This window comes from Pagrus pagrus (genome assembly GCF_965226575.1).
Source record: "Pagrus pagrus genome assembly, chromosome: 24".
Lineage (NCBI taxonomy): Eukaryota > Metazoa > Chordata > Actinopteri > Spariformes > Sparidae > Pagrus > Pagrus pagrus.
Genome location: NC_140206.1, coordinates 11,306,088 through 11,324,067, shown reverse-complemented (window position 1 = coordinate 11,324,067; position 17,980 = coordinate 11,306,088). Strand labels below are relative to the sequence as shown.

At 42.5% G+C, this 17,980-nt stretch overlaps 1 protein-coding gene across 2 annotated transcripts; it reads left to right on the top strand.

Moving 5' to 3' along the window:
• Positions 1 to 572: 572 nt before the first annotated feature.
• On the top strand, positions 573 to 17,905 carry LOC311253530 (rho GTPase-activating protein 20-like). Of its 2 annotated transcripts, XM_084347561.1 has the most exons (16): positions 573 to 1,025; positions 1,118 to 1,350; positions 5,150 to 5,235; positions 7,541 to 7,714; positions 7,892 to 8,041; positions 8,687 to 8,728; positions 8,831 to 8,915; positions 9,044 to 9,121; positions 9,648 to 9,714; positions 10,032 to 10,408; positions 11,619 to 11,783; positions 12,280 to 12,392; positions 12,502 to 12,694; positions 13,652 to 13,766; positions 13,989 to 14,902; positions 15,330 to 17,905. In XM_084347561.1, exons 2-16 carry the CDS (start codon positions 1,279 to 1,281, stop codon positions 16,077 to 16,079), a joined length of 3,381 nt encoding a protein of 1,126 aa, XP_084203687.1. In that variant the 5' UTR covers positions 573 to 1,025; positions 1,118 to 1,278; the 3' UTR covers positions 16,080 to 17,905. The 2 variants fall into 2 exon arrangements, with proteins under 2 accessions (XP_084203687.1, XP_084203688.1); XM_084347562.1 differs by having other exon boundaries at positions 574 to 1,350; positions 15,333 to 17,905.
• Positions 17,906 to 17,980: the final 75 nt, after the last annotated feature.

The window sequence follows — 17,980 nt, the reverse complement described above, 5'->3', positions numbered from 1 at the left end:
TGTGTTTTGGTATGTGAAAGTATTTTTTTTTATAACACAACAAATCATCTTGTTAGAATTATAAATAGAGCCGGACTGATACTTGATTTTTCAGGCCGATACCGATATTGGTAAGTTAAAATAAATAAATATCTGATATGGATATATTGAATATTATACACACATTTGTAGCATCAAACCCTTGTGAAAAAGATATTTTACAGTTTAACCATCAATTATACTGTTTGAAAAGACATCACTGAGATGAAACGTAAACTTTAGTGAGAATTTAATATTTATAAATTACTGCAAACATCTTTTTCTCCATTATGTTCTGTAAAAACAAAAGTTTTCATATGGACACATATCAAACAACATATATGTTGACTGATTTATCTGATGGGCAAATATCTGGTGTTCATCATGTTATATGGTGATACTGATCCATTTTGTTAACTGCCCTTACTTTAGATTATATACATTTGTTCTTAAAAAGATGTAATTATTTATAGAACTATACAGCATGTTTTGTACAAAGCAGCTGGTATCACTTATACAACCAGGAATTATTCAACTGTTTATTAGATAATAAGCTAATTATGTCACTTTGTTTAACAAGCTTCTGAGAAATGTTTGAGTCTAATCTACTAACTGAATTATCTTGTTTCTGCTAATAGGCCAGAGATGGAGACGCTTCTGTTTCTGCACAGAGTAACGTGTTGATTTACAGCTGGCTGAAATTACTCGACTTTTTTCTAACGCAGTTTGGTGACAGTGATTAAAGCCACTCCGCCGGAACAAGCTGATCCCCAAAGCAACCAACTGTTCTTACCTCATAATATTAAAGGTGTCATTGTTTGTTTTGGTGTAAAAATCTGACTGTCTGCTGAATGAAGGAGCAAAGCGGTTAAAAATAGATGGACCTATTTTTTGTCGCGTGTTGGCGCCGCCTCCAATCTGTGCGTAAAGGCGCATTAAGAAGTGGCACAGCAGTTGATAATCCAGACAGGCGGCGCGTTTGGTTACAGCACAGCCTTTCACCGATGGTGAGAAGAGAAGGAGAGGTCTGTGAACCAGCTGAGCTAGAGTTTCTTTGGCTTTTTAAAATAATTTTATTTTTAAACTGCTCTTTCCTCAGGGTTTCCACTGACGCGCCCTGCTCGCAGACTAAAAGTTTTCAGTGACTTTCTAACACGCTTGTGTTGAGATGGTTTCTGTCTTCCGGAGTCGGAGGTTATTAATGGGATATCTGTCACCTCTACATCACCTGAAGTGAGCTGTAGGTCGTCTGGAGGCTGGATGGACAACATGTCTCCACAACAGCAACAGGACAGCCTCAGCCGAGGCGGAGGACAGCAAGAGAACAAACGGGTATGACATTTCTGACAATGTTGTGCGTCTTTGTCAATGTTAACAGATACTTCTGGTTTTAATTGTGATGGAAAACAAGTGTCGTGATTTCTTCTCAACCTGATTGCGCGCAGTTTTCTCCAGATCGTTCAGGTTATCAAATGGAAGACTGTTATTTTCAGCTTCTTTTATTCCGTTTGCGCTCATTTGCCCGATGAAATGAGAAAAAGGGACATTTTCGTAGGAGGAAACCGACGCATGAATGAGTGTATTGTGAACAGTCGGGTGAGAGAGGAGTTCAGAGTTCAAGACTTTTACCCAAGTGACACCCCGCCTCCACGAAGACAGTCAAACAACTGAAGGAGCAGGAACACTTTGGGATGGCGGTGTACAAAATACCTCAAACGCCCATAAATAATATCATAGTGGTGCAGCAGCGCCAGATGAACAGAAAGAGCCCATTATGACCAGAACACTGGCTGTCAGCCCGCCTCTGGGTAAAGTAGATTAAAAACACTGGTAATTAAGAGGTTTGTGTCTCCAAACTAATTGGCTAAAGCTCTGCGCGCCAGTAAAACGCTGGCCAGTACTGGACAGTATAGCATCAGAATGAAGATCATATCATTAATAACTAGTTATTGGTGATAAATAGCCAATAATGCAATTTATGTACAATATATCAGTGTATTTTATCTTATAAACTTATTTCCCAGTGTGATCACATTATTTAAAATACCCTCCATGACAGCATTTATATCATTTGCTATAATGTAACTGTCAACAACTAAAACTTAAGTGTTCTTACAACACCATCATAGTGTGTTTGGTCCATTTATTAAAGCTACAAGGAACTTTTTATGTTGATTGGCGAAAACAAAAAGTCAGCTTTGTTTTAGTGCTGTGACATCCCACCAGACTGCCGAGCAGCTCCTCTCCTCAGGCTGTGAGTCTGACCTGGTGACAGGCGTTAGGAATAACAATAATACTGCAGAAATGGTCAAATGTTCTCACTGGTGGTGTTGTTTAATTATGTAGGTCATACAGAGACATGAGTATTTAGATAAGACTGTTTCATAACCAGTTAAAGTGTCTTAAAATAAAGTTTTAACTAATTTAAACTAGTTTTGAACACATAATTGGTTGATTATTAAAGTTGTTTACTATAGATAAGGAGACTTACTGTTACCTTACGATGATAACAATTCATATCTGTAGTCTGGTATGCAGTTGGGTTGTTGGTTATGTGTATTTCTGCGCTGACACAAGTCAGAAAGCTAATCACCAGCTGTTAATAATAATCAATTAATCGTTAAAGTTCATTTTCAAGCCAAAGTTTCAAACATTTGCTTGTTCCAGCTCCTCAAATGTGAAGATTCACTTCTCTTCTCTGTTTTATATCGCTCTAAATTAAACGTGTTTGTTTCTTGGACTGCTTGTCCGTCTTAAAAATGAAACAGGAAAACAGTTTATAACCATCGTGCATCATCGCTGCTCGTACTGTGGAGACTCTTGACAGTATGAGTAAATACAGTGAGCACTTGAGACGTGCAGTCCCACCTGTACCGAACTCAATCCTGTGTTTGTCTCATCTTTTATATATTTGGCACAAAATCTTAGCTGAAAGTTTAAATGTGGCGTATCTCATGAGTTGAATCGTTGTTCTATGAGCCCTGTGGCACCTGCTGGCAGTATGATAGTCTGGAAACTCTGGAAGTCTCTATGAATGAATTTCCTTTTAAGCTGCTTTGTGTTGAAACAGTCAGTAATATCAGAGCTGGGCTGGTGTTGGTCGGTGGATTTCTTTCCCAGCATTAACCCGTATCTCCATGTTGGCTTATGTATGTTATTTTAAGGTAACATTGCGGCTGGAGTGTAAGGAATGTTTCACCACGGTGTGACCCCGCTAAGTCAGTCATATTACATTGTGAAATGTAAAAAATGCTTGGACGTGGATGGATGGAGGCGGATTGATCTTTTCTCACTGTGGAGATTTTTTTTGGACTGAAAGGTCAAAGAGGCAAACAGACGAATTGCTAATGTCAGTCTCCTGGTTCACCTGCACCGGTGTGAAATATCTCAAAACCTCTTGATGGATTGACATGAAATTTGGTTCCGACATTCATGTAACCCTCGGGATGAGTTGTTATAACTTGAGTATTTCATATGCTTCCATATGTAATACTTTGTATTTCATATTGATTAGTAGTATGAATTATATGAGTAAATGACTGAGAGGTTAATTGGCTGTTCACTTCTTTACTTCTCCCTTTGCAGCAACACATCCAACACTTTAAATAACAAAATATAATTAAATAAGAAATTTTAATAAGCAAAGAATGAATTGTAAACATAAAAGAATAGCCTGCAGTATTTGGTGCAGCTCGTCTGTCGCTGGTTCCCATCCCTCTAAACTCTCGAGGGCCCAAGCCTACATGCTAATGCTAACATGCTTAAATCTTAGCATGTTGACTTTTAGCTCAAATAATATGAAATTCATTTTACAAAGTTATGTAAAGAAAAGAGGAACACTTTTTAAAGTTAAACGTGTTTAAAGGCGAGATTTAAAAGACATTTTAAAGCAACAAAATTTAACTTCCTGGAGAAATTTAGTTGATTGTTGAGTCTCATCCCTAGGTCGTCGAATACTGATGTTTTGGGTTGGCAGCTCGGGTTGGACGCCAACCCAAAGTATTTCATCCTGAAGTCACCGTGGTTACAGTGTTATCTGTAAACTACCATTAATTTTAAAATATCCGGCAGACGGTTGCAACTGTGTACTCAGGCTTATTCACATTAGTCTCTTCATTTAGATTTTAATCGCAAAACTTTATGGTTAGATTCCCTTTAAATCCCACAAACCTAAGAATGATTCAACTTGACACAATAACTATTAGGTGGCGGTACCACAGAGTGTGTTAATCCGACATACAATGACAAAACTCATTATGTAATGTTTGTCAGCTTCACACTCAAATCCTTCTGCAATTAGATTAAATGAAACTTTAATGATCCTCGTGAGGAAACTGGGATAATAGGATCCAGCACAGAAAAGAGGGATCTCAATATGCAGCAATGTTTTATTCAGTAGGAGGGAACAATGGAGTGATTCAGAGCTGAAGTGCCATGTATTTGTCTAGTCTTGTTTTATATCAACTTAGAAGACTTTGGATGAAGAAAAGGCATTATATAGTTATAAAATGACACAAATTAAACACTTAAATATAACGAGTAAAGATTAAATTGAGAAATATATGAATAAAATAAACTAAAGCTGTTTTTTATGGAGTAGTTGAAGTGTGAGGGGGGAGTGTCATGGTACAGACGGATAGTAAAGTCTACCTCTAACATTCCTCCGTGTTTAAATTCTCCTGCTTCAGCCTGATGTTCCCGTCCTTTTGGAGGCCACAGTCGGTCCCAATGATCTGATTAATGTGTTGAACACTATGTGTGGAACATTTTGTGTTAGGCATCGGCTTATGTAACGAATGAGGAAAGTGTAAACATGACATAAGCATGGAGTAAACTCCGTCCAGCTGTCGTCGTAGATCTGAGCCTTTTTATATGTGCAGGGCAGTGTGGTCAGACAGAGCGGGCAGGAGTAAAACGGTTTCATTCAGGTTATTTTTGTGTTTTTTAGACATTTCAGCGTAGACCTATGAGACTATTGGGAAAGATGAGAGCGGGAAGAGCTTATGGCGTACAACTTGACTTTCTGCCACACCCTTAATACATAAATGTTATGAATATGTGGTAATTATGCAGTGGACAGACAGTATTTTGATTCAGATTAACTTTCTTTGCCTTTCTTTGTCTGTTTTAGCGGTTGAAGTCTCAGAGTTATCGGCGCCAGTCTGCCCCTTCTCTGGTCATCAGCAAGGCTCTCACCAGGTCCAAGACCCTCTCCAGGTACTGTGAAATACATTTAAAGCAGCAGCCGTTGATTATGTAGTCGATCAAAACCAACATCGCATTCTATGAGTTCACCCAGTTTTAAAAATCCCTTGTAAATTTGTAATCTCACAATCTTTAGGTCTAGTTATTACTACTTTAGTTTTCAACCATGTGTTTGTTGGTTTGTCAGCAGGATTACACAAAAACTGTTGAGCGGATTTCCACAAAACTTCCATGGAGGATGGGTCCCGACCCAGAATAGACCACATTAGCGCTTGGCGCGAATCTGGGTAAAGGGATCCAGGAATTTAGTCTCATTAATGCAATTGCCCCTTTTTTGCGAAATAATCTGATTTAGTTATAGGTCGAGGTGTCTTTTCTCACCACAACCCACAAGATTTGTTTTCACAACCGGTACATATTCCACACAGACACATGCAGACATAGACAACACTGTATGACATGTACGCTTATAAATAGACACTATACAACATGTCCCTGCCACTATCCCAGTCTATACTTAAATACACCTATATGCACCAACACAGACGACTCTGGAATCGTATAACTGTGTCAGTGGGGCAGTCTGATCAGGGTTGTTCTGGCTGACAGGACAAAACTCCTGCCAAGGTGAGCGCTTATTGTGTATAAGAGAGGTGCACCTTGCCAACGCTTTATATCAACCATCTGTATTTGAGCTATCCCAGGCTGCAGGTGTATCTGCATCCTCAGTGTCACCAAAGGTAACAGCAGTGCTCAATAGGGTGGATAGGTCAGTTATAACATGCTCAGAAATCAGTCCTCATCCAGTTCTGCAGCCCAGAGGTCACTGATGTCAGGCCACGCTGAAGCCACGCACGTACATGCACGCTCACATGCCCCGGGAACAACCCCGAGTGAGGTGTTGAACCCACACGATAGATAATCCTCCTGTAACTGGACTTATCGGAGGATCAGGCGTCTATTAATAGCTCTGCCGTTGAACATATGGAGTGGGAAAGTGAAGAAGAAATAACCTCGTTAAAAAGCTCCTGCAGGGGGTGGGCTGGGTCAGCTGGCCGAACAAACACCCACCCGAGCTGTTGACTCACTCCGAGTTTAAACGCGGTTAATACGATATAACGCAGACGTATGAAGTCATATCTCTTAAAAACTGGTTGACAACCTTATTTTATGTCTCGGACAATTATTAGATCTGCTCAATTGGAATTATTTGTCTGTTTAACTGCATTTTTGGTCATGTAATTGGATTGAATTGGTCTTGAGTCAACTGAACCGAGCAATATAAGCTCTAAAAACCGCTTATTCACTATCATGCTCAGCTATAAATAAAAAGAACGATATATACGTCTGTCCACTAATTGTCTGTCGTCTCCAGTCTGCGCTGAGCTAAGCTAAGCTAACTGGCTACTGGCTGTAGCTTCTGACAGAGCGAACAGATCTTTCTCATCTAATTCTTGCGCAGAAATCAAATAAGCACTGAAAATATCGCACAAATGAATCCACTAATTCGTTTAAATGGTGACCTGGTTCTGAATTAAACCAGTGAACAATAATAAAAATGCCAAAAATAAAGCAATAAATAATTTTTGGCTCCGTACACATTCAGTAACACGTACACTTTCGCTGCTTATTAACCATTTTGAAAGATCCCATTCAAAAGTTGCTTGGGAAAAGCATCAATTTAAGGAATGAGAGTACAGATCCGACTTTATGAAACCTGCAGATTCCCTGACCCCCACACCACACTCGACTCTCAGGCTAACCACCTATACATCACAGCATACACCACAGTTTACATGATGAAGAGCGCTCTGATCTCTTATCAGTCTCTGAATCTGAAAAATCAAGTCAAATCAGGATCAGGCAAATTTAATATGTCAGTATTTAGAAGATATATTTGATGAAGGACACCAGACTGAGAGAGAGAGACAGACATCTGAAGTGAATAATCTAATAAAATCTATTATTTAATAAACGAGGCACTGACTGACCACGCACTATATGAAACAGTCTTTGTTCAGAACGTGACGTCACCAGCGAACACGCCCTCTGATGGGCAAACACTTTAAACTTTAAGTGTCTCCTTATTCGACCCAGTGAGCTGTTTAGCATTACCGGTCAGTCACACTGGTTCAAAAGCAAGTTTCTGCATCACAGATTTGGAAGCTGACAGTAATCCTGGGAGTATTTTTGATCAGCAGCCTTTGCAATAAGTGTCTGAGGAATGATCTGTTTTGTCATTGTACTGAAACAGGATATTTCAACGTGTAAAATGAGATATGTCACTGATTTTTGTCTCCATGTGTTTGTGTTCCAGGGAGAGCTTCCTGGTTCCTGTGTGCCCGGAGAGCTGCCCGTTGGTCCAGTCCTTCCTCGTCGGCTCTGATAGGTCGTTTCTCCTCCACGGTCACGCTCAGCTCAAGACCGGGATGCAGACCCAGGACAGACACCTCTTCCTGTTCACTGACACGCTGGTGATCGCCAAAGCCAAGTAAGCACAAGCGTGTGTGTTGCTGTATTTTAATCCTCGTGCGGAGCCGTTCGGGAGCATTTTGGCCGCTCCTCGCGCCCTTCACCTGTGAATCAGGTTAATACCTGCGTCTAATGTTAAAATTGGAGTGTGTGTGTGGGCGTTTGCACCGGTGCTCATTTCTCTGTGTGTTTTCAGATCAGCCAACCACTTCAAACAGAAGGCCCAGGTGCGCGTGTGTGAGATGTGGACGGCCGGCTGCATGGACGAGGTGTGTGAGGGCAGCACAAACCCCGAGAGGAGCTTCGTCATGGGCTGGCCCACCTGCAACTATGTCGCCATGTTTAGGTAACGAACACACACGTAAATACTTTAAACCAGTCCAGTGATGTTATTATTTATGTTGCTATGAATCTGCACACACACTGTACACAGAAACACACAAATACTGACACATACTGGAATGTGTTTCATTTATAAACAGATAAATAACTGAGATCAATCTCATAAACACATAAACTCAACTTAATGTTTCATATCAGATGATCCAGCCTTTTTTTGTCTCCTTATTCAGGCTCCTGGTTTATGTTCACGCTGCCTTACGTCAGAGGCTGTAAAATGTGTTTATGCTTCATTAGTAAATATGTTGGTGATGCCGTAAACTTGACCCTGAATGCAACACGAAGATAAACCAGACAGGATGAGCCATAAAGACTTAAATTCTTAAGTCTTAAATTTGGATTTGTGAGGTCTTCCACCTTATTCCTTGGTTAAAAATACCTTGAAAAAAGTCGAAAATACCATCAAATTTAAATGTCCGACACCTGTAGACGACACCATGTCCTGCTCAACCTGATATTGAAATCTTTTAAAATCCGACTAGAACCCATTAAAACTTGTTAATACTTATAAATCCCATTAAAAGATTAAACACTATATACCCACGCACTGCAGTGATGTGTGACTGTGACGTCCTCCTCCGTGTTTCCTCAGCTCAGCAGAACAGAAAGAGAAATGGCTCTCCCTCCTCAAAAGGTAAACTCCTTTTAAAGCCTCCACACACCAACATTGAGTGTGTCCACGTGTGTGTAGAGAGAGATCTCACACGTCGTGTTTTCCTCTTTGATTTCCCTCCAGTCGGATAAAAGAAGAGAAGGAGAGTGAAGAACCTAAAACTATTCCTCTGAGAGTGTACGGGAAGGGGATCAATACTTTTGCCGTCGTAAGTTTACATTTTTGCCCACTTTTCTTAATGATCCAGAGGTGAAATGTTGATGTGTGTTGAGAGTATGTGATCTTCTGTTGACCCTGTGTGTGTGTGTGTGTCTGCTGCCCTCTCCCCCCGATTAGACCAAGACGCTTCCCGTCAGCAACTGGGATTCAACCAATGAGGTGGTGCGACTGGCCCTGCAGCAGTTTAGCATCATCGTGAGTGAAGAAAATACTTTTTAACCCACATTATTGGCATCATGTAATAATATCAGTTAGAGTTAGACCAATATATCGAGAACAGTTTGTATCTTGTATCGGTCAGGCTTTCTTTATTATATTCATTAATCTAGTGTTGTAATCACAGCAGCCAGCTGCTCTGTTTGCCGTCCCATCAGATAAGCTAACCAATCACGGAACAGATAAAATTGAAGGGGTGTTGCTGTCCATTAAAGCAAACTTATCTGACGATGGCTGACCTTGATAAAACACATGTCACACAGCAGTACCGACATTTTCTCACCGACACAGAGGCCCTGTGGCCTCGCCGGCCGGGTTACACAACACGCAGCATGTGAAAGCTGAGAGAGAATACTTGTCTTTGTCACATCTCGGCTTCCGAATACGTATCCCTTCCTGCTCCGTGCAGAGGAGCCTGGTGTGGTTTCTGAGGCTTCTTGTTCTCTGAGGCCGTGGAGAGTGTGTGTCTTGTTTCTCTGACTGTCTTTGTCTCTGTTTCGCACAGGGAAATGTGAAAGACTTCCAGCTGTGGGTCATCTCTAAACGAGACAACACCCCCTATCCTCTCATCGGTCAGTGAGCGACGGCTAGACTAGTTTGACAAAATGTCATCACTTCCTGTTGTCGTGTGGTATGAATGTTTTCTGAAAAGGTTTGAGAAGCAGCGCTCTTGAGTCTTGACAGAGGGGTGAGATGTTGTTTCAGACACACTAGTACCATTCATTCCCAGAGAAGAGTGTGTTGTGTGATGTTGCTCCTGCTGGGAAGGAACCAGGGGTAACAGCGTGTGTGTGCTGACGAACATTGTGATGTTGTGGTGGTGTCGATGCTATAGCAACTGCAACGAGCCCCTGGGGAATGATGTGCTGCTGCCTCTCCTCTGTCTCAGGTCATGAGTTCCCCTTCAGTATCCAGATGAGCCATGTGAGACACTCTCAGGGAGGAGGCGGTGGTGGAAGGGACGCAGCTGCATCACCTGCGGACAGACAGGAGGCCATGCAGGTGGAGCAGCTGCAGGCGTACAAGCAGTGCCAGTTCATCCTGAAGCCTCGACCCACTGACACAATGCACCTGTCTGTGGGGGAGGTCAGATCAGAGCTGCCTCGGAAGTCGTTTAAGAGGAGGCGCTCTCTGATCACCTGGGCCTTCTGGAAAGGCTCCTCCTCTCACCTCAATGAACTGTCCCTCGGCGTGGCTCGCGGCTGCCTGTTCGGACAGCCGCTCAGCTCTGTTTGTGTGGAGGACGCTCTGCCGAAGCCAGTCATGGTGAGTGGGTTCATTTCAGATCGTATCAAAACGCAACAGATCAAAATTGAGCCTTCTAGTTCGAATCCATCAACCAAATCATGTTTTTGCATCTGCAGACATCCTCAATATGTTTTAAAGTCAATCACATCAAACTGAAATATTATATTTCTTTTGCTTTGTCTTTGTTTGAGAAGACCAAGTGTCTACTGCCATGCTAGCAGCCTTATGAGGCTGTACGCTAAACGCTAACATGCTCACAGTAGCAATGTTAGCATGTAGATGTTTGACAAGCAAGTATGACGTTTATCTCGTCACCATTTTAGTTTGTGTTGGCATGCTAACATTTGCTAAATTGCACTAAACGCAAGTATAGCGGAGGTTGATGGGACTAGATTAAAGGTGCAATATGTAAGAATTGGCCACGTGTCAAATCCAAACCAATCAGGAGCAACATATCACCAGAGTAACTGCTAACATAGCTGCTATTAGATTGTTAACTCAGTTAGCCATGCAGCTAGCAGTTTGGCTACAGTTAGCAGCAGTTAGCGGTTAGTCTGATGATAAGCTGCCCCCTACTTGTTTTGAGTGTGATTTTGACAGGTGGCTAATTTTTTTAATCAATCAATCAATCAATCAAACTTTATTTCTATAGCACATTTCATACAAATCAATGTAACACAATGTGCTTTATACATAGCGACAACATGAATACAAGACAAGTGCAGAAAGTCTGTGCAATTATACAAAGAACCAGCGCATGCAGCTTTTACAAATCTTACAATATACAGAACAGACACATGCATGCGCACGCACAGACACACACATACACATACACATACACACACACACACACACACACAGAAACTTAGTCATAAACTTTAGAAAAAAGGAAGGTTTTTAACCTGCTTTTAAAAATGCTCAGTGTAGGAGCGTCTCTCAGGTCCTCAGGCAGGGTGTTCCATTTACTTGGGGCATAGATACAGAAGGCAGCCTCCCCTGCTCTAGAGTTAGTACGAGGGATGGTTAAAAGACCGCTGCCGGTGGACCTGAGAGTTCTTGCTGGTTCATATCTACAAGATTAAGACTGAAACAGGCTGGGAAACAATTAGAAGCACACTGGACGTCCACTGGAGGGGGTCATACTTCTTTCCTCCGTCTTCCTCACTCAGTATTGTAATGGTAAACAAATAGCAACAAACTGTTGACTTCCTGTCCTGTCTCTCACCAGGACATGCTGGCGTTTCTGTACTCCGAGGGTTCATGGACGCGGGGGATCTTCCGTCGGCCGGCCGGAGCTCGGGCTGTCAGGGAACTGCGGGACTCTCTGGACAGCGGATCGTCTCACCTTCCTCTCACAAGAGACCACGTCTTTATCATCGCTGGAGTCTTTAAGGTGCGGCAGTATGAGTGTGTTCGTCTCTGTGTGAGTATTTCAGACGGATTTGAAAGAAGCACTCATATTCAGGTGATCTTACCTGTTTAGTTTGAGAAATAATGGGTCTGTTACTTTATTGACCCACATCTGTAAGCACAGAATTAATCTGCGTCCATCCTACTCAGCCTGTGCGTGACAAGCGATGCAGCTTCGTTATCAGGACAAGCTGTTCGGATTGGTTTGTTAATGTGATCGGGATTATAATGTGTTATTATCTGGAGGGATAACGGAGCTTCTGTGCACGAGTGCTTAAACTGAGTCACGTCTTCACATGGCAACTCTTTCATATCCATCATTTATATTTGTCACAGTCACGGCTCATTTTAATCTCACTTATACCAACTCATAAAAATGTCTCACACCAACTCAGTTATCCAACACAATCGTTTGTAAATTTCTTTTATTCTGAGTGATACATTTTCAGTCAGACATCATCTTTCGTGCACGTTTTCAGGATTTCTTGCGCAGCATCCCGGGCAGCTTGTTGTGTTGCGAGCTGCATGAAGAATGGATGGACGTGCTGGAGGAAGAAGAGGACGAGGAAGAGCAGGTGCAGGACGTAAAGAGGTAACGTGCACACACTCTTTTTAGTACCATTGAAGAGTGTCAATGTTCAAAGTCGACACGATACGCAACTTTCTTCTTTTCCCGTTCTCTGCTTTATGTCTTTCTGCAGGATGATTTGTCGTCTGCCCAAAGAGAACGCGCTGCTGCTACGCTACCTGTTGGCCATGCTGCACGGTATTCAGAGCAACGCGCAGGAGAACCAGATGACCACTTTCAATTTATCAGTGTGCATCGCTCCCAGCTTGCTTTGGCCTCCTGGAGCGCCTTGTAGCCCTGAGGTGGAGGGAGAAGGAGCTAAGAAGGTAAGAGGGGGAGGAAGTTCACCCTGTTGCAGCTTTGAAAGAAGGCTGATCAGAATGTTTTTGTCTGAGACGATCAGCTGTGGTGAGCTGTAACTCAGTCGCTTTTATAATGGATTCCATTTTTTGGGTTTACAATGAATGATTGTGTAAATGAAACACCAGGTTTGGTATAAAATTAACCATTTTCTGGGATTTAATTTGAATTCAAGCTTATTCCTAACAACAATATTTTGATATATTATTCCAAAAAGCTTTAAAGACCTTAAGTGGGATCAGAGTTTGACATTTCATTCTGAATATCAGTTTAACAGTGAACAATTTGTGGAATTTGACCCGGACCTCGATAGAATTGGCCGTTGTAACTTTGGCTACTCCTGCTATAATGACTTTGTAACCCAGGATTGTTGCAACACAATTAAATCAGTGTGTCTAAGCCGAGACACGGCTCAGTAACAAAGAGAAGTTTGTTAGTGTTTTGTCTGCAGGGAATTAAAAACAGAAAAACAACTGCCTCTCCTCTGATTTGGAAATAGAAATTCTTTTTTACAGCTTGTTTATACAGTATTTTGTATTATTTGGTCCTAAAATATTCATTCACACACGCTGAACTGCCTAAACAGTCAACTTAATGATTTCTGTTTGTTTAATTCCATTAAACAGTGCATTGTAACACCTCTGACCAGCTTTTCTTATAGGAATGTCTCAAATTAGTTTTCTAGAAAGGATAAAACGTCTAATTTTAGAGCAGTTTCACATTTTGAAATATGGACAGGAACAGAACAAGCTCTAGAAATAAGGTCAGATGAAAGCACGCTGACACTCGATCTCTTGTTTTCAGCATTTAAAGTGTATCATTTCTGGAACAAAGTGTTTCCGCGCAGCCTTGAAAACACTGAGAACACTAAAACAATTGTTTCACTTGTTAAATGCCAGTTCTCTTCCTGTTGTCTGCTGCAGGTTTGTGAGCTGGTGAAGTTTATGATTGAACACTGTCAGCAGATTCTGGGAGAGGATCCGTCCTCTCTGTTCGGAGGGCCGCCGCAAAGATGCAACACTGACGAGATGGGATCAGGTAGAGAAACAACTGACATATACTGAATGTTTTTGTTCAAGTCTCAACTGGAGAGGGGTTAACAGTCATGGTACCGGTCTACTTCCTGCTCATCTTCTGCATGTATTTTGAGTTTTGTTTCGTCCTGGGCTGTAAAAGATAATTTTGCAAACAGTTTCTCAGTCTTCCTACATCTGTTTTTCTGTTCTCCCTCAATTCTCGTCGCTTCTCCTGGACCATCAGACCCGTGGCTGTTCCCTCTGACCGACTCATCCTACGACAGTCTGGAGAACGAGCTGGACAACAGCAGCGGTGGCTCACCGGGCTTCTGCAGCAGAAGGCAGCTCAGACCCAAACCACTACAAGGCAGCATGGACTCCATCCTCACATTCAGCGACTACGACCCAGACACAGACCCGGATGTAAACCAGACCCAAACCGACAGCCTGCATGGCCTCAAGTTAAGAACCAGAGGCAGGAGGCAGGACCGGGACCTCTCCTGCCACAACCAGGATGCACCACCTGTGGACAACTCCTCCCTCCTGGACTCCCTGTCTCTGGATGGTCTGCGCAGACAGCGGCGGCGCTCAGAGCCAGCTATAGCATACATGGCCAAGTTTGGACCGTGTGCTTCAAGAAGCACTGAAGGTCTCACCGGTGAGGATAACGATGGTGAGGAAGAGCCTGGCAAGAAGCACAGCAGCCTCACTGTCCCAAGAGGTCAGACCAGGATGGGTGGAGGTGAGCATGGGGTGAGGTCAGCAGCTCTGGACACAAGCTTGTCCAGCCTCTCCTCTACCCCCGTCTCCCCTGCACCAACCCACTCCCCCCTGGACTCTCCGGACTCCCTCAGCGGTGACAAAACCTGGATGACCAGAAGGACGCTGCACCCAACCAAGACAGACCTGCCCAACTCCTCCTCATCATCATCTGTTCCCTCCTCCTCTACACCCGTCACCATCAGCTCTACTCTGACCTCTAGTGGAAACCCAGACCTGGGGACCTGTCCAAAAGGCTCCCCACCTAAAGAACCAGTCAACTGGGGGACTTTAAAAGGCTGCAGGGGCCTCCACCCAAACTCCTGGCTAAAGAAAGGCCGGAGGCTGTCACTAACACAACAAGACAATTTAGAGAAGGAAGAGGAAGACAAGACTGGGGTGAGTCTAAAATCAAATTATACATGCTATTAATACCACTATGGATGTAAAACACTTAAATGGGATCTTTAGGTGTTGAATGGTTTGTGAGCAGAAGCCATAACATGACACGTGTGACATTACAGGGACAACCAAAGGCAACCCAGTGAGACTCATTATGTGGCTGGACTGTCAGGACATGTAGTGAGCATTTGTCACAAACCACTCAACACCTTAAGATCTCTGCTGGTACTGAGCCACTGAGTGACATCACTGGAGGCAATTTATCATATTACATGTAGCTTCCTCTGGAGCCACAGAAGGCTTTATGCTACTTTTTCCACATATGCAGTAGTACTCCACAAGACCTGTAAACACACTTTAATGTGTAAAATTGGCAGAGTTACCCTTTAATAAATTTGGATTTTCTTCCCTGTGTTTCTTCAAGCAGGGAGGACCCACTGACAAGTCGCTCACTCTTGGGAAACTCATCCCAGAGAAAGGAAAAGCAGGCGAAAAGGGAGATGGGAAACGCATCTCCAGCAGCCAAGCCAAGCCCAAAACAACCTGCAGGACCTCAAAAGATGAAGGAGGAGGTGGTGTAAAGGGGAAGCATCTTAAACAGAACTCATCCAGCCCTCCGTCCCACCATCGCTCTACAGGGAGCCTCCACTTTCCTAAATCTCCCTGGTTCCACTCCTCAGACACACATGCCAACAAAGGAGGCGGCACCAACCACAGCCACGCAGCAGAAAGTGAGCTGAAGCAGCCGTCGCCATCTTTATTTTACAAGCAGAGTGGGCCATCTCTGTCTCTGTTCAAGCAAAACAAGTCTCACTCCGTGGAGGAGCAACACCACCCCAGGCTCTACCAGCGCCGGGGCTCAGAACCCGGACGGCAGGTTGTGGAGCGAGCCTCCACCCTCGCACGGGCGAGGCTGCCCAGCGACCCAGGACTGAAGGTTACAGAGGTGGACGCACAGGGCGGGACGACAGAGGCCCGTTTCTGCCTCTCCCCATACGCCACCAAAGCTGTGAAGGACTACTTCTCCTCTCACCCGTGCAGTAACCCTCAGAGCAGCCAGCAGGTGGCGCTCGCTCTGGTGGAGAGTCGCAGGGAGTGGGTGAAGAGATGCAGCGATCCCTCAGCAGAGGCAGACTTTGACCAGCTTCTGTTTGCTGAAGAGTCCTACGTCTGATCCTGACGGTAACCTGAGGCGCAGCCAACGCTGGAAATACACGACTTCACTGCTGTTCTCAACCTTCGAATAAAAATATTAGATATACTCACTTCCTTTAAAAATGATGCTTTTCTGTGTTTCATTAGATGCATTGGACTCTACCATAGTACAGTGATACGTTTTTTCTGAGTTTGTAACAGGACTTAATTGGTTTTCTGTGGTAGAACAAACAGAGAAAACTCGTTTCACGCAAGACTAGGTACATTTTTTAAACAAATGAGAAAATAAGCACATTTCAATCTTTGCCTAGAGCTTATTGCCATTAAGGGAATGTAAACATTGCACAACACGCAGAAGGAAAATTACTTTGTAACCTTATTTATATTGAAAGATTTATCTTGGCCTAAGCTGATGGGTTGTCTTTTAATTTTACACTATATTAGGCCAAAGTTGAAACCTGCCAATTAAAACTACCTGCTGTTGCCTTGTTCATAAAAACTGTTTTGCGTATTTGGTGGGATGCTACTTTTTTTCACATTTTATTCTTAGAAATGTTCAAGCATGACAGCTAAAGTGTTAAGAACTGGTTAAGGATCGTGTTAACACTTGATTTCTGTAGTTAAATAGGATGCTTAATAGAGTACCACTGACCTAGACAACTTTTTCAACGCCATACGCTTTTCAAAACAAAAGCATAAAAGTGTAAGAAATGGATTTAACAGTGTGTTTGTCTGCTGTAATTTACTGTATGCTACTAATTTTAGCATTAGTACCTGAACATTACGTCCAAAGCTCAGAAGCATTATCAATAGCTAACAAAAAGATGTTTTGGGATAGGTTAAAGGCATGTAAGAATTGGCCACCTGTCGAATTCGAACAGACAGGGGGCAGCATATCACCAGAATAACCGCTAACTGCTGCTAACTGTAGCTGGTGTTAGCTAGTTAGCTGTGCTGCTAGCAGTTGTATAGGATGACACTGCCTGTACTGGGAGTTTTGGGGAGCTCTGACGTTGTTTACTATCAGACTATAACCTCGTTAAGCATGTTAACTTCAGTATATATCCCTGCAACACAATACATGACTGTTCCTTCATGTTGTTTGGATAACTTTAGTTCATTTTGAAATGTGAATGTTTTAAACTGAAATTCTTACATATTGCACCTTTTAATTAAAAAAAGCCCAACTGTGGGATGTCATTAGATTTGTTAACTTGGCCTGTAGTCATTTCATAAGAAAAGAGAAGCTTATTTAATGGCTAACACAATCACGATTATAGTTTAGATTCAGAACCATCACTTCACGCTACTGTTGGCATCTTAACTTACACAATATGTACTGAATGTACACAGCTTTTGTAGTGAATGGTCATATTATTCATTATTTCGAACAGATCTGTGCTTTTATTTTGGTCTCTAGTCATGGTTGTACGGCTTTTTGCCAACTCTAGTGTCTGGAGTGAAATATCATTATTGAACTTTACTAGACGACACTGATTAGGTTTTGCCTCATCTTTGCTCTTTTACGTCCTTTTACATTACGCACATTTCAAACGCTTCTCTGCATTAGCACTTAAATCACGTGTTCCAGCTCATATATGCAGTAGATTTAATCCTCGTTTCCTATTTGTTGCCAACTTTGTGGTTTTCACAGAAGCCTGTATTGATTTGAATTAATCACATGTCCCAGTATTTCTATTATGTAAACATTTTCAAGCTTTGTTTTATGCAGCTCAAGACTGTTGCTTTATTACATTGTCTATGCCTCCTTTCTATATTCATACGCTGTGTTGATACGCCTGAAAATCTGCTTTTAAATAAAATTACCTACGAGTGAAAATCTGATCAGTGTGATGTAATTATTGGTTGATGTTTTTCATTACAAACGGCATAAATAAAAAGTGACAGTTCAACACACCG